Source organism: Podarcis erhardii, assembly GCF_964252035.2.
Source record: "Podarcis erhardii genome assembly, chromosome: 2".
In the NCBI taxonomy this organism is placed as follows: Eukaryota; Metazoa; Chordata; class Lepidosauria; order Squamata; family Lacertidae; genus Podarcis; species Podarcis erhardii.
Window position 1 is genome coordinate 125,986,692 of NC_138498.1, and position 18,212 is coordinate 126,004,903.

The window sequence follows — 18,212 nt, forward strand, 5'->3', positions numbered from 1 at the left end:
GCTGTAAAGAGTTGAGAAGTGGGGGAGCCAAGTGTGGGGGAGCCCCGAGTGCCTCACGCCAGCAGGATGTCCTCTGGGGAAAGATGATCTGCAAAAAGGATCCCACTTGTCTTCCACTGGGCGACCAGCAGATCCAAAGAGATCTCGGCAGCCGGAAGATATAAGATTGTATAGCAGGCTGGGGCTTGTCTGTTGACCTCTGCGATGTTCCTCTTCAAGGCTTGGCGCCAGGAAGGAAGCCTCTCCCAAACCCCACTCGGTGGTGTCATTTACCTTCTGGAGACACTTGCAAGGGGGAGAAAAATAGCTGAACAACTCCTTCAACTCGCATTAGTTTATTTTAATGAGGCACAAAAATAAGGGCAAGATAGGGAGAGGAGGGAAAACACCAGATCAAGACACCAGAAAAGAATGAATCCTTCCTTGAGGATGTTAAGGCATGATCCAGATAACACAGCCAACTCATGACTGGGTTGCACGCTGACCTTGCATGTCCTGAAACACACCCCTTCCCTGCAGGTTGCTCCCCGCTGGCAGAAGACATGCAGTCATGCACACTGGATTTGGAGGGGTCTCTGCACATTTCCTTCCTCTTCCCCCCATCACTCACTCCAGTCTCAGGAAGACCAGGTGCTTTGCTCTGGTGAGACATTTTAGGAGAGGCAGGTGGCCTGTTCAGTCTCTCTCCTCTGTTCCCACAGAGTGGGGATTCACGGTTTGTGTGGGATAATGGTTTGGGACATCACACATGACCCACAGCAGGCCTTGGAGATCAGAAGCGTAGAGAAGGGCTCGCCCCTGCCCCTTCATTTTGGGGATTAGTAGAGTGGGGGGAGGGGCTGATCCAGGCAAGCCAGCTGCAAAGTGGGATGTCCCACCCCCGCTCTGTAGGAAAATGGTTGTTTGTGCCTATGTGGAAAAATGGGCGCATGGGTGGAAATTTACTGCAGCCTGACCTTTTAGCAGGGCAGGCTGTGCTGGGCATGATCAGTGCATGAACACCTCATGCTAGGCTGGTGATTGGTCCACATAGCATAGCCTGGTGATGGGGTGACTTCCATGTATGGTATTGTCTTTATCTGCCGGGTTGATACAATGTTGTAAGTTTTTTACTGTTCAAATAATAAATGCTGGGCTGCAGCAGCTTTTAAGCTGGTTAGGCTCTTTCAATCCATCCTGGCGTGAGACTGATTATTTCTGATGACGAGCAGGCCCTCGTCACCGCCCAAATGTGTACTACAAGATCATCTGTGAAGCAGAGATGGACCCAGCCTCTGGGGGTGGGAGAATATACACACACACACACAGAGAGAGAGAGAGAGAGAGAGAGAGAGAGAGAGAGAGAAGCAAAGTTACAGGGAACCAGGCAGATGACCTTCTTGGCAGTAGCGCCCAACGTCAAGGAGATAAAGAATTACACAACTTTTACAAGACATCGGAAGGTAGCCCTGTATCAGGAGGTTTTGTATGCTTGATGTTTCCCCCCATGTTTTTAAGCTGCCTACAGTGAGGGCATTGGGAAACCCAGCCAGATGGGCAGGTTATATATACTACTACTACTGCTGCTGCTGCTGCTACTACTACTACTATTACCAGCCCTGCTTCCAAAGCAACACTCTCCCCCTCTCTATGTAACATTACATGAAGTCAGGCATCCTCAAACTCGGCCCTCCAGATGTTTTGGGACTGCAACTCCCATCATCCCTAGCTAACAGATCCAGTGGTCAGGGATGATGGCAGCTGTACTCGCAAAACAGCTGGAGGGCCGAGGGTGGGGACGCCTGCATTAAGTCTTACATTATGCTTACTATTGGGAGATGCTTCCTTCATCTCAATACATGGAAGACTTAAACTTTGACAGAAATTCTTTCTATATTGCTGACATTTACATGATTTCTCTCTTATTTGAGCTTATTAATGTCTTCTAGGTTTTACAATATCAGTGAACTTCTTTGCACAATGCATACACTGAAATGGTCTCTGCCCTTCGAGAGTCTACTGAGATTTTCAAAGTGTTTCACTTGGACGAAAATTCTTTCCACTCTCCATGTGAATCCGTTGATGAATTCTAAGTGTTCGACTTGTACTAAAGCTCTTTCCACACTCCAAGCATTTAAATTTCTCCCCTGTGTGAATCCGTTGATGAATTTTAAGTTTTGAACTGTCAGTGAAGCTCTTTCTACACTCTATACATTTAAATGGTTTCTCCCCGGTGTGAATTCGTTGATGTTTTTTAAGGTTGCTATTCATACTAAAGCTCTTTCCACACTCCATACATTTAAATGGTTTCTCCCCAGTGTGAATCCGTTGATGAATTCTAAGTGTTCCACTTGCACTGAAGCTCTTTCCACACTCCATACATTTAAATAGTTTCTCCCCAGTGTGAATCCGTTGATGAATTCTAAGTGTTCCACGGTCAATGAAGCTCTTTCCACACTCTATACATTTGAATGGTTTCTCGCCAGTGTGAATCCGTTGATGCTGTTTAAGTGTTCTACTTGCACTGAAGCTCTTTCCACAGTCTATACATTTGAATGGTTTCTCCCCTGTGTGAATCAGCTGATGAATTCTAAGTGTTCGACTCTCAGTGAAGCTGTTTCCACACTCCATGCATTTAAATGGTTTTTCCCCGGTGTGAATCCGTTGATGAATTTTAAGTGTTCCATGGTCAATGAAGCTCTTTCCACACACTGTACATTTAAATGGTTTCTCCCCAGTGTGAATCCGTTGATGTTTTTTAAGTGTTCCACTTCCACTGAAGCTCTTTCCACAATCTATACATTTATATGGTTTCTCTCCTGTGTGAATTCGATGATGGGTTCTAAGTGATCCACGATCAATGAAGCTCTTACTGCACACCCTGCAATTAAATGGTTTCTCCCCTGTGTGAGTCCGTTGATGAATTCTAAGTGTTTCACTCTTATGGAAGCTCTTTCCACACTCTATACATTTAAATGGTTTCTCCCCAGTGTGAATCCGCTGATGAATTCTAAGGTTTCCACTAGTAGTAAAGCTCTTTCCACACTCCAAGCATTTAAATGGTTTCTCCCCTGTGTGAATCACCTGATGAATTTTAAGGTTTCCACTTGCACTGAAGCACTTCCCACACTCTATACATTTAAATGGGTTCTCCCCAGTGTGTGTCCACTTATGAATTCTAAGTGTTTCACTGTCAGTGAAACACTTTCCACACTCTATACATTTATATGGTTTCTCCCCAGTGTGAATCCGTTGATGTATTTTAAATTTTCCACTGTTCCTGAAGCTCTTTCCACACTCCATACATTTAAATGGTTTCTCCCCTGTGTGAATCCGTTGATGAATTCTAAGTGTTCCTCTTGCACTGAAGCTCTTTCCACACTCCATGCATTGGAATGGTTTCTCCCCTGTATGAATCCGTTGATGAATTCTAAGTTTTCCAGTGTCAGTGAAGCTCGCTCCACACTCTATACATTTAAATGGTTTATTCCCAGTGTGAATCTGTTGATGAACTCTAAGGGCTCCACTCTGACGGAAGCACTTTCCACACTCCATACATTTATATGGTTTCTCCCCTGTGTGAATCCGTTGATGTATTCTAAGTTTTCCATTGTCAATAAAGCTCTTTCCACACTCCATACATTCAAATGGTTTCTCTCCTGTGTGATTTCTTTGATGTCTTCTAAGTGTTCCGCTACAAGTGAAGGTTTTCCCACACTCCATGCATTCAAATGGTTTCTCTCCTGTGTGAATCCGTTGATGTTTCTTAAGATTTGAATTCAGACTGAAGCACTTTCCACACTCCATACATTTAAATGGTTTCTCCCCTGTGTGAGTTCGTTCATGTGAACAAAGGTTTGTACTCTTACTGAAGCTCTTTCCGCACTCCACACATGTAAATGGTTTCTCTCCTGTGTGAGTCCGCTGATGAATTCTAAGGTCTCCACTCTGACTGAAGCTCTTTCCACACTCCATGCATTTAAATGGTTTCTCCCCTGTGTGACTCCGTTGATGAATTCTAAGGTTTCCACTCCGACTGTAGCTCTTTCCACACTCCATACATTTAAATGGTTTCTCTCCCGTGTGATTCTGTTGATGGTTTCTAAGTGTTCTGCTGCCAGTGAAGTTTGTTCCAGACTCCATACCCTGAAAAGTCTTCTGCACTGCTTGCTTTGGAGCGCGTGGAAAATAAAAGTCTTGTTTGGGTTTCAAGGTAGAGAACAAAGGAATATGAAACACAAAAAGTTCAATTAGCATATTCTCCTTTTTAAACATCTCATTCATTCTCCCATGTCCTCCCCGTGTCATAGAATAATAGAACTGGAGAGTTGGAAGGGACCCCGGGTGCCATTTAGTCCAACCCCCTGCAATGAAGAAATGTCCATGAACATGCCTTCTACTTGTGTCGTTCATAGTTTCTAATGATATATTTCATCCTCTGCATACTAATCCTCCACACCCAAAGCCCCAAGACAAAGAAGGATGTCCAGTGATACCAGGGCTTCAGCAACTTCTACAGAAAGTTTATCAAGAACTTTGCCCACTTGACAGCGCCCATAACTGATTGCCTCAGTGGGAAGAAATTTCTGTGGACTGAGGAGGCACAGAGGGGATTGGATAAACTAAAGAAGGTTTTTGCATCGGAGGGGCAGCTATTGCACATTAACCCCAGACAAGCCGTTGCGAGTGGAAACTGACTCCTCTGATCGGGCGATCGGAGCGGTCCTGCTGCAGCAAGATGCTGGGGGAGATTGGAGGCCGTGCATCTTTTTCTCCAGGAAACAACAAATCAGAGCAAAACTAAAGTATCTATGACAAAGAATTGCTGGCTATTTTTGCAGCCTTTAAGCAGTGGAGGCACTTCCTGATGGGGCGAAGCAGCAGATACAGGTGTGCACAGATCACAAGAACCTGGAGTAGTGGTGGACTGTGCATGTGCTTTGCCAAAGACAAATACGCTGGTTGGAGTTTTTTGCCAGCTTTAACTTTAGGATCCAGTACGTTCCGGGAGAGCAGAAAGTGAGGGCAGATGCACTATCTCGCAAGCCCGAGAACTGGGAGGAAGAGGACCTCCCGTGGCCAGGCTCATGTTCCCAGATGACAAATGGACTTGTGAAGGGGCACTAGTGGCATGTTCCCATGCAGTGACTTGCATTTTTGGCACAAGCTCATGAGTTTATTTCAGGTAGAGGTGAGCTAAACAGCCTCGCCCCAGTATACCTGAAGGAGCATCTCCACCCCCATCGTTCTGCCCAGACGCTGAGGTCCAGCGCTGAGGGCCTTCTGGCAGTTCCCTCCCTGTGAGAATCAAAGCTACAGGGAACCAGGCAGAGGGCCTTCTCAGTGGTGGCGCCCGCCCTGTGGAACACCCTCCCACCAGATGTCAAAGAGAAAAACAACTACCTAACATTCAGAAGATATCTTAAGGCGGCCCTATTCAGGGAAGTTTTTAATATGTGACATCTTAGTGTATTTTTGGTCTTTGTGGAAGCTGCCCAGAGTGGCTGGGGAAACCCAGCCAGATGGTGGGGTACAAATTAATAAATTATTATTATTATTATTATTATTATTATTATTAAGCAAAGGCTCACTCAGGCTGAGGTGAGCCACGACACTGCTCCCAGGGAAACAGAAAGGGAGAGTGACCTGCTGCTTCTGTCGCATAGTTTTCGCCAGGGAAATAAACATAAGGAAGAAAGGAGGAGAGGGAGGTTTCCCGGGCTTTTGTGCTGGAGGGCAAACCGGAAGAAACCACTCCCGGAATCTACTAGTGACTGAGGCAGACATGGATTTTGGACTTCTGCACTGTACATAGTTTTCCACTCAATAAAACCTATAAAAGGCAGGACGGAGTCCTGGCTGTTTACTTCATGAGCAACCACACACATTCCTCACAGTAAGTATACAAACCACATGTCTGAAAATCATTTTAACTCTCCCAATGCCATAATAATAATAATTTATTATTTATACCCTGCCTTTCTGGCTGAGTTTCCCCAGCCACTCTGGGGAATCAAGTGTTAAAAACAATACAGCATTAAATAGTAACAACTTCCCTAAACAGGGCTGCCTTTAGATGTCTTTAAAAATAAGATAGCTGCTTATTTCCATCTGATGGGAGGGCATTCCACAGGGCAAGCGCCACTACCCAGAAGACCCTCTGTCTAGTTCCCTGTAACCTCACTTTTTGCAATGAGGGAACCACCAGAAGGCCCTCGAGGCTGGATCTCGGTGTCCAGGTTGAACGATGGAGGTGGAGACGCTCCTTCAGGTATACAGGACTGAGGCCGTTTAGGGCTTGAAAGGTCAGCACCAACACTTTGAATTGTGCTCAGAAACGTTCTCAAATATTCCTCTGCAGTAAAGGAGGCAAATGGAAGCCTTCCCATTGTCTTTGTGCTTACAAATACTGTCTTACGGAGGGATGAACAGGGTGGGCCTGTGACCTGGATTCAGGAACTAAAGTATTTACCATCACAAAAGAATGGCCAGGCTGCCCAGGTAATGCAATCAGTGACCACTATTAGGTATCCTGGCAGACAGGATTTCTGCTGTAGACCGCCTCCTGTGATGTAGACAGTCTCCTTCTGTATGATATTTGGGGGGGGGGGGTCTTGGGTGGGCAATTTCAAAATACTATATAAGGCCTTGCAAAACTCCCTCCTGGTTGTGGTGAGGGGGGGGGGACACTGTTGCAATAAAGATCAGGCTTACTAGCCGCTTTGCTTCTCCATATACTCTGGGTGGCCTCTGTTATTTTCTCCTACCTACCGTGTTTTTCGCTCCATAAGGCGCACCTGATCATAAGGCGCACCTAGTTTCTAGAGGGGGAATTCAAGAAGAAAAATATCATTTAAAGGGAGCGCTGAGAAGAGCTCCCTGGTGCCCTGCGGAGGCTTTGCGCCACTAAGGCAGAAGTTAAAAGCTAAAAGGCAGAAGCTGCGCAGCGCCCTCTCTAGCTGTTCTGGCGTCTGGGGTAGCCTGCAAAGCCTCCGCAGGGCAGCATCGAGCCTTCATCCCAGGCTTCCCCCGCCAGCCCTGACAAGCTCTGGGAGTATTCCCCACCTCCCACAAAAGCCCACAGGAGCTGTGCACCCTTTAAGGAGCGTGCGGCTCCTGCGAGCTTTTTTACGAGGTGGGAGAAGGGACTGAGGCAGCCAGTCAGTCCCTTCTCCCTCCTCAGGGAAAAGCCCCCAAGAGCGGCGTGCTTTTTAAAGGGCGCGCGGCTTCTGCGGGAGGTGGGGTAATTCTGTAAGATTATTTGGGGAAGTTTTTCTAATGAGAAGATATTGTCACAGATGCTTGTTTTTGCCATTCTCAAAAGTGTGAATTTCTGTATCTGCAGAGATAACATGCCTTTTCTTCACAGGAAAAATGTTATAAAATAAACATACAGAGTTGACGGAAAACCTTAATCCCATTGTTCCTTTGCAGATTTATATACACAGAATTAACCCCTTAAATTCTAAGTTCTAAGAGGTTCAATGAATAGATGGTTTGCAGTGGAAGAGATCTGCACAAGTAGCTAAGTGTGAAGCAGTAAAAATGAAAGTGCAACCTTGTGAGCAGAATACTCCACACATCTTGGGGTCTTTGTGTAATAATTGTGCAAGTCAGACGTGAGGCAAGCGCTGAAGGCTCTTCAGGGCTGGCAACCTCTTCCCAATCCCACTGGGTTCCAACAACTGCACTAACACTTAACTGTACAAATGCAAAAGCCAATCCAAAGGGGTGGCTGGTAGTGGAGGTGGTGAAATGCATAAGTTCTGAGCTAAAACTCAGTCTGCTTGGTTGTTTTTTTATATAAAAAAAAATGTTTACCAACATGCTATGATATTATTGTTTTAGTTAAATAAATTGCTTAAGTTGTTATTAAGGAAATGATTATTTTTCTCCTTCCAATAAATTACAGCAGAAATGTTGTCCAAATATAGACAGTTAACTTATTAAACCTCAGAATGATTTCATAATTATCTGTCTATGGATTTCTAATAGTGTAACCAAATTTTTTGATTTAAATAGAATCATACTGACTAGTGATTTACCGTAAATTGTGATTGAAATCAATTTGATTTATATCAAATCCACCCTGATTGCAATCTACCACAATGTCTGAAATAAGGCCGGAACTATACAGAGGCGAACAGGACAATGTCCTGGCAGCTGCTACTACTTAGGGGTCTGAAACGGATAAATGACAATATTCTCAATCATCACACACTCAGTTTCATCAGCAGGCAAGCCAAGTTTCATCCTAGCAGGACTTTTGGGTTTGCGCTAGGCTATAATTGGTGGTATTCAGGACAATCCAAAGTATGGAGATGAGCCGTAGTGAATACAGATGATCTGGGACAGCCAACACCCTCAGCAGGGAGGCTGGGTGATGGGGGTGGGGGTCAGGGGTGCTGGAAGGGGAGGCATCTCTGTCGAGGCTCCTCTCCCTTCCTTTAACCCTTCCATGGACTCCCTCTCTCCGTTTCCCCACCCAAAAGGGACCCAGCCAGGCGCCCCACGACCCCAGGGATTCCTGGGGACAAACTGGTAAAATCAGCAGTGGTACACTGGGTCAGAAATATAGGTCATGATTAGAGTTGGGTGATATATTGGTATATTGCCCAAGACTGGCTTGAAGTTTACATCGTGATAACTGTTTCCTAATACTGATCTGGCAATATATTACGAATCACAATGTGTGCAAGGGCTAGGCAACACCTGCTTTTCAACACTGCGATAACTTACCAGCTAAACGCTGTAATGTTCTCACCAGCTAAACCTCACAATATCACCTGCTAAACGTTGCCATGTTATCAGCAGCTAAACATTTAAATCGGCCACAAGGTCTGAAATAGGGGTGGAACTGTACAGAGGAGAGCAGCACAATGTCCTTGCAATTGCTACTACTTAGGGGTCTAAAATGGATAAATGACAATATTATCAATCATCATCTCAGTGGGACTTTTGGGTTTGGGCTTGGCTAGCAAATGGTGGAATTCAGGACAATCCAAAGTATGGAGATGAGTCCTAGTGAATAGAGATAACCTGGTAGTGTCATCAGGGAAGGGGGGGAGAAGGGGGGTCAGGGGTGCTGGAAGGGGAGGGGTCTCTGTCGAGGCTCCTCCCCTTCCTTTAACCCTTCCATGGACACCCTCTCTCCGTTTCCCCAGCCAGGCGCCCCACGACCCCAGGGAGAATGGGGGGCCTCAGCCCCACCCCCAGCCCTGCTTGGGGTCCTCCTTCCCCTTCCCGCCAAGGCGTCCTGGGGGGGGGGGCAGGGCAGCTGAGCATCTCTCGGCCCCCCAGGAAAGAGAAAGGGGAGTCTGGCGGTGCTGCTGCTGCTGCCCAGGAGATCTTGCCAGGTGTAGATCCCTGCAGGTGTTGGGTCCCCCCTTCCCCCCTGGGTCGGGGCCTGGATCGGGGCCCCTGTCGACGGGCCCCAGGGAGGGCGCTTTCCTTACGGGGGGGGTCTCCCCTTATCCCCCCTCCCCCTCTATTTCCCCCCCTCCTCTCCCTCCCTCTTTACCTCTTGGTCCTCCGCCTCCCTGGCTCCAGATTAGTCCGCTTTCCTGGTCTGCAATAGAAAGGGGGGCGGCGGCGACGGGGGGGGGGGCTCTTCAGCGACGCCCCTCCTCCTCTTCCGGGTCTGGGAACTTCCGGCGCACTTCGCGGCGACACTTCCGGCTCCTTTTGAGACGCGCGCGTCCCTAGAGCTACGAAAGTAGAGCAGCCCCTCCCTGTGTCCGGAGGGGAAGGAGACGGGACGGCGCTGCCTCTGGCCTCCTGCTCTGGGGGCTCCATGGGGACCCGGCCCCCTCCCCCCAACTGCCTCTCCTCCTCACGGGGAGTCTCCCTGGGGTCTCCTTCTGGGCCTCCTTCTGCAGGCCAAGCACTCAACCGGGGTCCTTCTGCATGCAGAGCAACTGCTGCATTGCTGAGCTCAGCCCCCTAACAGCCAAGCCCCGCTTCAAGCACCAGCCCTCCTGCCCCCCCCCCATTAAAAGACCCCCCCCCTGGATTCAGAGGCAGGGAGGGATTCCAGACAGACAGAGGCGCCCTTGCTCTGGGATTCCCTTCCCAGCAGGGAGACTTCAAAAGCCCCCCCCCCAATGACTCCCCCTTCCCTCATTTAGCAGGGAGACTTTTCATCTTGTGGTTGGGTCATTTCAAATCCAGTTTTTCTCTCTCTCCCTGCAATTTTAAGCAATTGTGGCTCTTATGATCTCTGCAGGGTATTAAGTGTTGTTCTAACCTCCCTATTGCAGGTGGAAAGAGGAATGTGGGGCTTGCTTATAATATCTTAGGGTGGCAGGAGTTGTGACGTGGGGTTTGTGATTTCAGCTCTCTTGACATCATATGCTGGAGACAGTTCTCTAGTAACACTTCTTTATTAAAGCAACAAGACTGAGACCTGAGGAGGGGAGAGCTACATTTATAGGGACAGGGAACTAGCTAGAAAGGATACATTTTGGAGGGAACAATATCAGGCAATCACAGTCCTGCCTTTTGGAGGCAACCAATAAGACAGAGGATCCAAATACAGCAGCTTAAATGAACCAATAGTAGCTGTACCCTCTGGAACCAAAAGGCAGTTCCTTTACCCTATTGCAATACAGACAATAATAATACAGATATAAAATCCTTTGACTCAATACACAACACCCCTCCCCCCCTAGTGAGCACAGCAGACGTAATCTCTCAGGTACTGTGGGGTCCTACAACTTGTACTTGATCTCCTGACAACAGGTGTTGCCGGTTCTGGATTGGGTGTCACCTGTGGTAGGGGGGCTGCTATAGGGGTTTCGTCAGGAACAGATGGAGTCCCAGACATCTCAGGGTCCCCTACCTGTACCTCGTCATCCTGAGGACTAGCAGACCCTGGTTCATTTGCTGAAGCCCCTGGTGATTGCACCTCTGGGCCATTTTCACTCTGGTCTTGCAGCTCTGCGTCGTTAGCCAGGGATGAATTATCAGACTCCTCCCTGCTGAGCGCCCGGCGCCTCAGCTGATCTATATGTCTCTTCCAAACTTGCCCATTTTCCAAGGTCACATAATAGGACACAGGTCCACTAGCCCGGGTGACCACACCAGCCACCCACCGCGAACCTCGTGAATAGTTCCTCACCCAGACCAGATCTTCAGGGGCGAAATACCTTGTTGTGTCAGTCTCAGCCTGGGGGTTTGCTCTTGAATTACGGTTTGGCATTTTATCCGGGTGGACATAATCCAGCACCGTTACCAATCTTCTACCCAAGAGCAGCTCAGCTGGCGACTTGCCCGTCGCAGTACACGGCGTCGCATGCTGCAAAAATAACATTCGCGCGATGCGAGCTGACCAGTTACCCTCCATTAAGCGCGCAATGGATTCTTTGGCTGTTCTTACCATGCGCTCCGCCTGCCCATTGGAGGATGGGTGAAAGGGTGCGGATGTGACCCCTCTTATGAAGTTATCAGCCAAGAATGCCTTGAATTCTTGGGATACAAAAGCTGCCCCATTATCTGATACAATGGTCTCAGGTAACCCGTGGGTTGCAAACAGCTGCCTCAACACCTTGATTACGGCAGCTGATGCCATGCTAGGGACCATCGCCACTTCTAACCATTTGGAATATGCATCAACGATAACCAAAAAGACCTTCCCCTGGAATGGCCCAGCAAAATCTAAGTGCAGCCGGCTCCAGGGAGATCTGGACTGCTCCCACCAGTGAACTGGTGCTCTGGCCACTTCTGGCCGCACCTCTTGGCATGCCTTGCATGTTCGTACCCATTGTTCTATGTTCTGGTCCATTCCAGGCCACCACACATAACATCGGGCTAGCGACTTCATCCTGACCATTCCCGGGTGTCCCATGTGAAGCGTCTCAAGAACCCTGTTTCTCAGTGGTGCTGGGATGATCATCCTATCTCCCCACAGGAGACAACCCTTATGCATGGATAACTCGTGCTGCCTTGTTGCATAAGGCCTGAATTTGTCTTCATGCGGACCACCTGGCCACCCCCTCCCCACCCAAGTGAGCACACGGGAGAGAACAGCATCTTTCCTCGTTTTCTCAGCAATATCAGTAGCCGTTACAGGAGCCCCCGGAAGTGTTTCCAGCATCATTATGTGCTCCGCTGGAGCAGGATCCTCATTGCTCCCGCCAGGAAGGGGCAATCGACTCAGCGCATCAGCGTGGCACAACCGTTTTCCCGGCACATGGGTCAAGGTGTACTGGAACCCGTTCAGGAATATAGACCAACGCAACATTCTGGGGGAGAGAATTTGTGGCGTTTGTTTGTTCGGGTTGAACAACCCCAACAGTGGTTTGTGGTCCGTTTCAATGGAGAAATGGCGACCATACACATAATCATGGAACTTTTTGATTCCTGCCACAATTGCAAGCGCCTCTTTGTCAATTTGAGCATAGTTGCGCTCCGTGGGCGACAACGTACGGGAATAGAAAGAGATGGGCTTTCCCGACCCATCCGGTTCCCTATGACTCAGCACCGCCCCCAGGCCGTATTGAGAGGCATCACATGCCAGGACCAGCGGCTTCGATTCATCATAATGAGCAAGGACGCTCTTGCTACTCAGCATTCCTCGCAAGGAGTCAAAAGCCTTCTGCTGCTCCTGCCCCCATCGCCACACATTCTTTTTCTGCAACAGTCTATGTAATGGTTCAGCTACCGAAGCTTTCTGGGGTAAGAACGAATGATAAAAGTTAATAAGTCCCAGGAATGACTGCAACTCCGTCTTGTTCTGTGGTCGTGGTGCCTCGATGATGGCCTTAACCTTAGCATCTGTGGGGTGGATGCCTGATGCATCAATTTTAAACCCCAAGAATTCCACAGTTGGCACCCCAAAACTGCATTTTTCCTTTTTTAGTTGCAACCCCGCCTCCTTGAACTTGAGCAACACTGCACGGACACGCGCAATCAGTTCCTGTGGGTCTTTTCCAGCAATCAAAACGTCATCAAAAAATGGCAAGACCCCCAGCAGACCTCTTAACAGGCGTTCCATGAGCCCTTGAAAAATCCCTGGGGCCACACAAACTCCAAATTGTAATCTGTTAACTATGAACGCCCCTTTATGTGTGACAATAGTCTGTGCTTCCGCTGATTGTGGGGTTACTGGCAGCTGTTGGTAAGCTTGTGCCAGGTCAATTTTGGCGAACACCTTGCCCCCAGCCAGTTTAGCCAACAGATGTGATACGACTGGAATGGGGTATGAGTTTCCCCTGAGTGCCTTATTGATAGTACATTTGTAATCAGCACAGATCCTGACTTCCCCATTTGCTTTAAGGGGCGTGACGATTGGAGTCTCCCACTTAGCGGAGTCCACGGGTGAGAGAACTCCCTGCTTGACCAATTTATCCAGCTCTGCTTCAATCTTGGGTTGCAGTGCAAATGGCACTCGCCTTGGTTTGAGTCGGATTGGGGCCACCCCAGGGTCCAATTCGAAGTCAACTGGGGGCCCTTTATAACAACCCAGTTTTCCATTAAAGAGACCAGCAAATTCTTTGCATAATGCCTCGCTCATCTCAGGGCAGGTTTGGATTGAATTAAGCCCTGATATACTCAGTCCCAGGGCGGGGAACCAGTCAGTGCCCAGGAGACTGGGGCGACTGCCCTTCACAATCACCAGTTTCAGTACCGCCTGTTTGTCCCGGAACTGTACTCTCACGGCACACATTCCCATGACATGGATGCGGCCCGCTGAGTATGACTGCAAAGTTGCCGGGAAGGGCTCCAGAGGGGGCAACTTACCCCTGGGGAAGAATGTCCTCGCGGTCTGGTCCGACACGATAGTGAATCCAGATCCGGAGTCCACCTCCATGTCGCACAGCTGACTCTCAATCTTCACCTTGACGTGTGCCTTGCCTTGCGCTGGAAACTGCACGACCCTCCCGTTGATCTCCGTTACGTAGTGGCAGTCCTTTAGAACATGGTTTGCTGTGGGCGATCTGCGATGCTCCAGTCTAGGTGCTCCTGTCGCTCCCAACGCCGCCGATCTACAGACCCTGGCGATGTGACCTGTCTTTCCGCACGTCCGGCACATAGCATCCCGGAAACGACAACTCTTCCGCTCATGGTTTCCGCCACAACCAGGGCACCTGCCTTGGTGATCTTTGTGCACTGTGCAGGCCTGACGCACTGACTCGACCCCACGGACTGGGCTTTGGCTCGGAGTAGCCTCTAGCTCGTCCATGGCATGCGCAACTTCTATCTGTGGCTTAGGGGCCCTGCGACTGGCATCAAGCTCCTCTCTTTCATAATTCTCCGTGGCAGTGGCCTCCTTCAAGGCTGAAGCAAGGGTAACCTCTTCTTTAGCCACGATGCGTCTTCTGGCTTTCTTGCTGCTCAGACCACCGACAAACCGATCCAGGAGAGTCTCTTCCAGATCTTGGAAGTCGCAGTGCTGAGCGAGCTTCCGCAGTTCAGCTAGAAATGCAGATACAGACTCCCCAGCACGCTGCTGCCTCTTATGAAACTCCATCCGCCGGGCCATCTTGGTCTCAGTAGGCACTAAATGGCTTGTTAGGCAGGCAAGAATATCTTTGAGAGATGTCTCACTTAGCTTCGCTGGGGCAAGCAATGCCTTGGCCAGCTTGAAGGTCTCAGGCCCACAGTAGCTCAGGAATGTGGCCCTTCTTTTGATGGCATCGGTGATCCCTTGAGCCACTGCGAAGAACTCGAAGCGTTCGACGTAGTCTTCCCACGTGTGGGGCTCTGATGGCTGGAAGGGCTCCAATACCCTTGGACTCTCCATTGTCCTGTGGGCAGGGTCGTCTTCTCAGCCGGCCAGTGAGTCTTGTTCTTAGCTACAATCCGGACTCTGAGGCAGGGCTGCGTTTAACCGCTCCTCAGCATTCCGGATCCCATCCTCGTCGCCAGTTGTTGTGACGTGGGGTTTGTGATTTCAGCTCTCTTGACATCATATGCTGGAGACAGTTCTCTAGTAACACTTCTTTATTAAAAGCAACAAGACTACCATTGCTGGGGCTAATATTTGCTAAAAAGTGCATTTTCTTAACATTCATACAACTTATAATATTTTTGCAAATAGTCCTTAAATTTTTTCCAGTCCTCTTCCATTGTTTCTTCTCCCAAGTCACGGATTCTGCCAGTCATTTCAGCCAGTTCCATATAGTCCATCAACTGCGTCTGCCATTCCTCCAGTGTGGGTAAATCTTGTGTCTTCCAACACTTTGCGATGAGAATTCTTGCTGCTGTTGTAGCATACATAAAAAAGGTTCTATCCTTCTTTAACACATTCTGGTCTACAATGCCCAGAAGGAAGGCCTCCGGTTTCTTAGGCAAGGTATATCTGAATACCTTTTTTAACTCATTATAGATCATTTCCCAAAAGGCCTTCACTTTCGGACATGTCCACCAGAGATGAAAGAACATCCCTTCCGCCTCTTTACACTTCCAGCACTTATTATCAGACAGGTGATATATCTTAGCAAGCTTGACTGGGGTCATGTACCACCGGTATATCATTTTCATAATATTTTCTTTCAGGGCATAATATTTTCTTTCATGGTAATCAGGTGAAATGAAAACTAAGGCACAAGAAGATAGAGGTGAAATTAAGAAAAATTTTTATTGCATTATGTTTTAATCACAATACATAAGATCATGGTTATAATAACTTTGACTTTGGTAACATGATGAATTGAAAGATACAATAAGTAATGAAATAAGATAATAAATAGCTGAAGACTTTGTATTATGAACATTGGGTTACAAATATACTGAAATGGGTAATATGACAAAATGAAAGATACAATAAGTGATGAAATAAGATAACAAAATGCTGAAGTTGGTATTATAAATAATGCAGATTCGGGAAGATGTGGGGAAGTCCAAAAGATTCTGTAAAAGAAATATGATTTATGAAACTCTTGTATTTTTTTTTTTTTTTGTTCTTTTTCTTATTCTGTAAAATTAATAAAAATTTAAAAAAAAAAAATAATAAAAGCAACAAGACTAAAACCTGAGGAGGGGAGAGCTACATTTATAGGGACAGGGAACAAGCTAGAAGGGATACATTTTGGAGGGAACAATATCAGGCAATCACAGTCCTGCCTTTTGGAGGAAACCAATAAGACAGAGGATCCAAATACAGCAGCTTAAATGAACCAATAGTAGCTGTACCCTCTGGAACCAAAAGGCAGTTACTTTACCCTAATTCAATTACAGACAATAATAATACAGATATAAAATCCTTTGACTCAATACACAACAGCAGGATTAAGATTTGGGACTGGGATTTTCAGAGCCACTTTTCGCATGAGATTTCTTCCGCAAAGAGGCCTGAAGATGTTTGGCTTTACCTGTCCCAGTTGTCGTCCCAATAGCCGCAGTTGGGCTTCTCCAGCCAGGTGCCAGGGCAGGACAGGAGGCTGTGTTGGCCGGTGAAGACAGAAGCAGTAGCAGCAGAAGAGTTTGGATTTGATATCCCACTTTATCACAATCTGAAGGAGTCTCAAAGCGGCTAACATTCTCCTTTCCCTTCCTCCCCCACAACAAACATTCTGTGAAGTAAGTGGGGCTGAGAGGCTTCAGAGAAGTGTGACTGGCCCAAGTAACCCAGCAGCTGCATGTGGAGGAGCGGAGACGCGAACCCGGTTCCCCAGATTACGAGACTACTGCTCTTAACCACTATACCACACAGCCCTGGTGGAGAACCGGTAGGGGAACCAGGGCGTTGCCAGAGCTTTTACCCACCAACAGCAACTGCTGCTGCTTCCCAACCCGCAAGCGGCAGCTGCAGCTGCTGCAACAAACTGCCTGAACGCCATGGAGGAATGAAGGAGGGAGGGGGTGACGAAGAAAGCGCGTGAGGAAGCGGCACGGAAAAGGGGCGCAAAAAGGGAAGGAAAGGGCGGACTGAGGGAGAGGGAGGAGGAGCAGGAGGAAAACTCAGCAGCAGCCGGCAGCCAGCGTCACACCCCCTTCCCAGCGCCACCCTTCTGAGGCAGGCAGGCGGGTGAGCTGACTCCACCCATTGATGGCACCCGTTGTGGGACAAGATTGCTCGTCCCTGAGGAGAAAAGCGCCGCCGGGTGATGGAGAGGGAAAGAACGTGCGTGCTGGCAATCCATGCGGTGATTTCCGGACCGTCCACAGGCCGGATCTAGAAGGCAATCGCGCCTGATCCGGCCCACAGGCCTTAGTTTGCCAACCCAGATGCTTGGAGATTCAGACACCCATTAGAACAAGAGTAAACATGTTCTTCTGATTCAAAGGATTCTGCGGGAAGAAGAAACATGATCTGGATATTGAAGGAACTGCCTACAGGATTAAAGACTGTAGAGATCCAGCCAAGAACTATATCAGATCAAACTCAACATGGATGATAATGAGGGGTGAAAAGAGTTCATTGTATAGATGGAGACTAAATAAGGGTTTATTTGAAAAACACTGAATTACAACATATTCCAATTACGTTAGAGTATCAAAAAATGTTAAAAACATTTGGAAATATAGGGGAGGATGAAACTATCACTTTTACGAAGGATTTCAACCATAAAGAGAAATGTTTTACCTAAGATACTGTTTTTATTCTAAATGATACCAATAATAAATAATACAAGCTTCTTTAACGAATGGCAAAGAGATATTTCATGATTAATCTGGCAGGGGGGAAACACCAAGAATAAAGTATAAAATTTTGATAGATACTAAAAATAGAGGTGGCTTCGCACTGCTAGATTTTCTACTACGAGGCAGCCTCTTTGTGTTGGTTAAAAGAATGGATATCGTTGGACAACACACTATTGCTGGATTCTCAGTGGAATCTCGGTTGTAGAAGGCTTCGGAAGTTGAACGTTTGGGGCTTTCAAGCGCCAAGAACCCAGAGGTGAATGCTTCCATTTTTGAACGCAATTTGTAAATGAAATTATATACAGTGGTGCCTCAGGTTAAGTACTTAATTTGTTCCAGAGGTCCGTTCTTAACCTGAAGCACCACTTTAGCTAATGGGGCCTCCTGCTGCTGCTCTGCCGCTGGAGCATGGTTTCTGTTCTCATCCTGAAGCAAAGTTCTTAACCTGAAGCACTATTTCTGGGTTAGCAGACTCTGTAACCTGAAGCGTATGTAACCCGAGGTACCACTGTATTAATAAAATTATCTATATATAAAGTAAATGAAACACTTCCCACACTGTTGGGTTGAAATAAGCGACAGACGAATGGCAAGGTGTCATACGGGAGGCAGGTTAAGGTTAAGATGGGAGGCATCGCTCGAGCAAG

The 18,212-nt window shown here is 47.7% G+C and overlaps 1 protein-coding gene and 1 long non-coding RNA gene across 2 annotated transcripts; both read right to left on the minus strand.

Annotated features, from left to right (window-relative positions):
• Nucleotides 1-1,346: 1,346 nt before the first annotated feature.
• Nucleotides 1,347-5,897, minus strand: LOC309334806 (uncharacterized protein). The gene is made up of 2 exons (XM_081849402.1): nucleotides 4,491-5,897; nucleotides 1,347-4,430 (listed from the first exon to the last, which is right to left on the minus strand). Exon 2 carries the CDS (start codon nucleotides 4,390-4,392, stop codon nucleotides 2,008-2,010), a length of 2,385 nt encoding a protein of 794 aa, XP_081705528.1. The 5' UTR covers nucleotides 4,393-4,430; nucleotides 4,491-5,897; the 3' UTR covers nucleotides 1,347-2,007.
• Nucleotides 5,898-6,553: 656 nt separating this feature from the next.
• On the minus strand, nucleotides 6,554-9,574 carry LOC309334759. The gene is made up of 3 exons (XR_014153253.1): nucleotides 9,500-9,574; nucleotides 8,068-8,160; nucleotides 6,554-6,793 (listed from the first exon to the last, which is right to left on the minus strand). It is a non-coding gene; the product is annotated as an uncharacterized lncRNA (long non-coding RNA).
• Nucleotides 9,575-18,212: the final 8,638 nt, after the last annotated feature.